The 5,000-nt window shown below is 43.7% G+C and overlaps 1 protein-coding gene across 1 annotated transcript; it reads right to left on the reverse strand.

Annotated features, from left to right (window-relative positions):
- Window positions 1-2,716: 2,716 nt before the first annotated feature.
- Window positions 2,717-4,667, reverse strand: LOC143020786 (uncharacterized). Its single transcript, XM_076177534.1, has 2 exons — window positions 4,376-4,667; window positions 2,717-4,206 (listed from the first exon to the last, which is right to left on the reverse strand). The coding sequence occupies exons 1-2, from the start codon at window positions 4,665-4,667 to the stop codon at window positions 2,717-2,719; spliced, it is 1,782 nt and encodes a 593-aa protein (XP_076033649.1).
- Window positions 4,668-5,000: the final 333 nt, after the last annotated feature.

Raw genomic sequence — 5,000 nt, forward strand, 5'->3', positions numbered from 1 at the left:
AAAATATTCTGCAAACCTAACCTCATTAGTTCCCTGATAATGAGGAATAGCACGGCGACCAGGGCCCCGAGTGAGGCTACCACCAATGTTATTTACAATTTTTCATGTCAGGAGGGCCGCTGCGACGGCTCCAGCACATACATTGGTAGGACCTCCTCTACACTGCGACGTCGCCTACAATCCCATAGAAACCAGGGGTCAATTTTCCAGCATTTTATTGAAATACACAACATGAAGCCTCTTCTACAGAAACTGCTAGACCAAACAAAAATTCTTCACAAGGAATCTGCCTTCAGGAAGCAGCAGATTGCAGAAGCAGTATCTATTACTTGCCAGCGCCCTACCATCAACATCCAGCAAGCTGCCGATTTTATTCTCCCTTCCGCGCGCCCTCTGAAGAATACCTCCCCCCTCCGGGAACAACAAGCCCTTAGACAGCAGCAGCCCCACGAACAAGTGAAACATGTCCAGCTAGTTAATCAGCGCCTAGGACCAGTAATCAGAGCAGCAGCAACTCAGGCCAGAGCTTCAAGACAAAATCCCACCCCCTTGGCTCCCGGACAAAATCCCACCCTCTTGGCTCCCAGACAAAATCCCACCCTCTTGGCTCCCAGACAAAATCCCACCCTCTTGGCTCCCAGACAAAATCCCACCCTCTTGGCTCCCAGACAAAATCCCACCCCCTTGGCTCCCGGACAAAATCTCATGCTGCCCCTCTCGGCCAATGAGGGGCCAGTATTCTGTCTGAGCTAGGTAGGCTGAGCCTTATATGCCAGTCCATCCAACCAGCGGTCATTATTCGTTGCAAGACCTTCAACATAGCAGAGCATCCTACAAAGCCGTCCTCACCCTGAAGACGCCTCACGACGAGGCGAAAAACTGTAGTTTCGGTGGAGTCAATAATTGTTTAATACTATTACTATGCAAAAATATACCAGTTGGCATACACTGCGTATATTCTTTTGAGAGTCATGAATGACTACTTCCAGTCCCTCTCAGTTGCTAATAAGAAAGTATTCTCCAAATTAAAAAATACAGTCTTGAAGATTGTTAAAGCAACTAGTGCAGTTGATGTCAGGAACGTTTGTACTTCTTGCAAGAATTGTGCAGAGGTAAAGCCAAGATTCTATAGACCTCAAGAAGGAACACTCATCAAGGCTACTCAGCCTATGGAGAGGTTAAGCATCGACTTCAAAGGACCTCTCTCAACCGCCTCACGTAATCCCTATATACTTACTGTTGTAGATGAATACTCCCGTTTCCCCTTTGCTTTTCCATGTCCCAATATTAATACGACAACTGTGATCAAATGCCTGGAACAGGTATTTAGCCTATGTGGGATGCCTAATTACATTCATTCTGATCTAGGAACATCGTTCATGTCCAAGGATCTTAAAACCTACCTCTTACAAAAAGGAGTTGCTACGAGTCGAACTACCCCATATCACCCTATCGGCAATGGACAAGTGGAACGGCTCAACGGTATTATATGGAAGGCAATCCAGCTGGCCCTGAAGTCGCGGGACCTACCCGATCAACATTGGGAATTGGTACTTACTGATGTACTGCACTCTCTTAGATCCCTTCTGTCTACATCTACAAATGTCACACCCCACGAACGTTTCTTTGGTTTTCCACGTCGTTCTTCCTCTGGAAGCTCTCTACCTTCATGGCTAATGACACCAGGTCCAGTATTACTGAGAAGATTCGTTAGGGCAAACAAAAATGAACCTTTAGTTGATCAAGTCGAACTTCTGGATGTTAATCCAACTTATGCTAATATTAGACATCAGGATGGGCGGGAGTCAACAGTTTCTGTCCGCGACTTGGCTCCTTATCCCAAAAGACAGGTCAACTACTCTCCTGCTGGAAATCTGGAACCATCTTCTACCTCGTCACCAGAGGCTGTACATACTACCATACTCCCTGACGTTCCAGAGAACACAGAACTTCATCAAGAGGCTGACGTAGAGGCGAATGCATCAACACCTCTAGTACGGAGGTCAACCCGTGTGTCTAAGGCTCCGGACAGATACGGATGGGATTGATACCTATAGAATACCTTGTTTTTTCTTTTTAGGAGGGGAGTGTGTCATATTTTGTCATTGAACTTAGAATCGTTTGTTTGTTTGCGCGTCATACTCTATCTGTCTGTCTGGCTACGTCGTTTGTTTTGGTTGCGCGTCATACTAGGTGAACTGTAGAGGAAGCTGACTAGCTACGTCGTCGCATTCTGTCTGGGACCGGTTAGAGAAACAGTCGTGACTCTCCTCGTAAGTTGCTTCCTTCCCTTACTTGTTCAACTATGTGGTCTACTCATATGATGAGTCCTATATATTCATTATATATGTATATATTGTGTAAACTATATATTGTAATGTATTTCCAGGTGTTCTAGTTGATTAAAGCTTGGGAGTAGCTACCAAGTCTTATTATTAAATTGCCATAATAATAAGACTTGGCTACTTCGGAAGCATCACATTCGACTTCAAAGGGCAAGTTTTCATTCACAGAGCATAACGTTGTTCTTTCAAGTTCTAACTTGAGCAGACTGAAAGCCTGTAGAGCTTCTTTATCTAAAGGAAACTTCTTTGCACTCGCTAATGGTCTTACTTTGGTTGAAAAATCTTGTATCCATTTGGCATAGTAAGCAAACATACCCAGTGCTCTCTTTAAAGATCCCCGACTTGTGGGGGGGTGGGAGTTCTTGTAGTGGTCAAAGCCTCCCGGGATCGGGTTTTATAATCCCGTTTCCTACACAGTAACCAAGAATATTAATGGAGCGAACAGACTTAATAGTTTTAGAAGTATTGAGGGTTAAATTTCTGTTGTGGATGACTTCAAGAAAGTGTTGTACATTACGATCGTGTTCTTCTTGAGTGCGGCCAGCGATAGTTATATTGTCAAGATATGGAAATGTACATTGTAAGTTTTCTTCTTTCACAAGCTTATCCATGGTTCGTTGAAAGACAGCTACTCCATTTGTCACTCCGAACGGAACCCTACAAAATTGATAGAGGTGTCCATTGGCCTCAAAGGCCGTGTATTTCTTGTCCGATTCTTTCAGCGGAATTTGGTGATATGCGCTTTTTAAGTCAAAAGTTGAGAACACATGGTATGCTGATAGTTCATTCACCATAGTGTCTATTCTTGGCAATGGATAAGTGTCTAGCTCTGTGTATGAATTCACAGTTTGTGAGTAATCCACACACATCCTTTGCTTATGTCGATTCATTGGGTCCTTCACTACAACAACTTGGGCCCTCCATGGGGATAAGCTACTCTCAATAATACCCTCAGCAAGTAGACTGTTTATTTCCATTTCAATGAATTCTCTGTCATCTTTACTATAACATCTTGACTTAGTGACTATGGGCTTACAGTTAGGTGACAAATGTTGAAAAAGAGAAGGCTCATCTACAGCAGCAGCCGCCAGAGAACAATACGAGTCATTATCGGGTAACTTGAGCGTAGGTTTTGGTCCACCATATTCAATGACTATACTCTGGTGCTGTTTTTGGAAATCCTGACCAAGCAGTACCCCACAGCACAAATCTTTCATCAGTGCAAGACGAGTGGAAGGATAAGTTTGTCCATTAAGATGTAGCGTTAAGTCAACTACGACATAACCATGAGAGTTAGTGTGTAATGACTTCTGAGCTAAAGTGACATCTTTACCTGTTTGATGTATTAGAAGTTTCAAGTCCCGTGCAATTTCCTCGTCTATGTAACTGTCATCACTGCAGGAATCGACAAGTGCCGATAGCTTTCGTCCATTGATAGTTGTCGAGGTGGCCGCTAGATGGAGGCTCTGAGGGAAAGTGGTACCAGAGATGGTGGCAAGGACCGAAGGTTGGGAAGAGTCAAACATAGTAGCAGTAGGGGTCTTACCTGAAGGAGTCGGCACCTTGGACATGCACACACGAGCGAAATGACCTTGCTTACCACACTTATTACAAGTAGCATTTCGAGCGGGACAAGTAATACGTTTATGGCGTAGTCCTCCACAGAAGTAACACCTATTCTTCATGGACAGGGTAGCTGCCAATACCGGATCTTCAGCAGTCATCACACAATCCTTAGACATAGGTTTATTCTTCACAGTCTCATCCCAAGTCTGAGTACGATCAGGGGTCATCACAGCGGCGCTGTGCACAAACTGAGGAGTTACGGGACCGTAAGAGTTGGCATTGCGTTGAGCTAAATCTAAAGAATAAGCTTGATCATAAGCAGCCTGTAAATCTAGTCTTGTTTTCCAAGAGACGTTGGCGAATCAAAGGCGAGGTTAGACCATTAATAAAGGCATCCCTAATCAACTCTTCCTTGTACTGCTCGGCACTAACTGCTTTTAGGTTACAATCTTTACCTAACTTACGTAGTTCTCTCAAAAACTTATCTAAGGATTCACCGGGCTTTTGTTGACGAGTTGCGAGTAAATGCCTAGCGAATATTTCGTTGGGTGTCTTTACATACAAATTCTGTAGAACAGAAATAGCCGAATCATAATTAGTACATTCCTCGATGTATTCATAGACATTATGACTAACACAGTTCACAAGAGTTCTTAGTTTGTCAGGTGCATTTTCTCCACACTCTTGTATGAAGTTGGAGAAGGTTGAGGAGCTGGGGTCCAGATCCAGACGAGCCGGCTTTAATAGTTTTTCCATGTTCTAGTTGATTAAATTGTCATAATAATAAGACTTGGTAGCTACTCCCAAGCTTTAATCAACTAGAACACCTGGAAATACATTACAATATATAGTTTACACAATATATACATATATAATGAATATATAGGACTCATCATATGAGTAGACCACATAATTGAACAAGTAAGGGAAGGAAGCAACTTACGAGGAGAGTCACGACTGTTTCTCTAACCGGTCCCAGACAGAATGCGACGACGTAGCTAGTCAGCTTCCTCTACAGTTCACCTAGTATGACGCGCAACCAAAACAAACGACGTAGCCAGACAGACAGACAGACAGAGTATGACGCGC

This window comes from Oratosquilla oratoria, chromosome 40 (assembly GCF_046742065.1).
Source record: "Oratosquilla oratoria isolate Oo_2021 chromosome 40, ASM4674206v1, whole genome shotgun sequence".
Lineage (NCBI taxonomy): Eukaryota > Metazoa > Arthropoda > Malacostraca > Stomatopoda > Squillidae > Oratosquilla > Oratosquilla oratoria.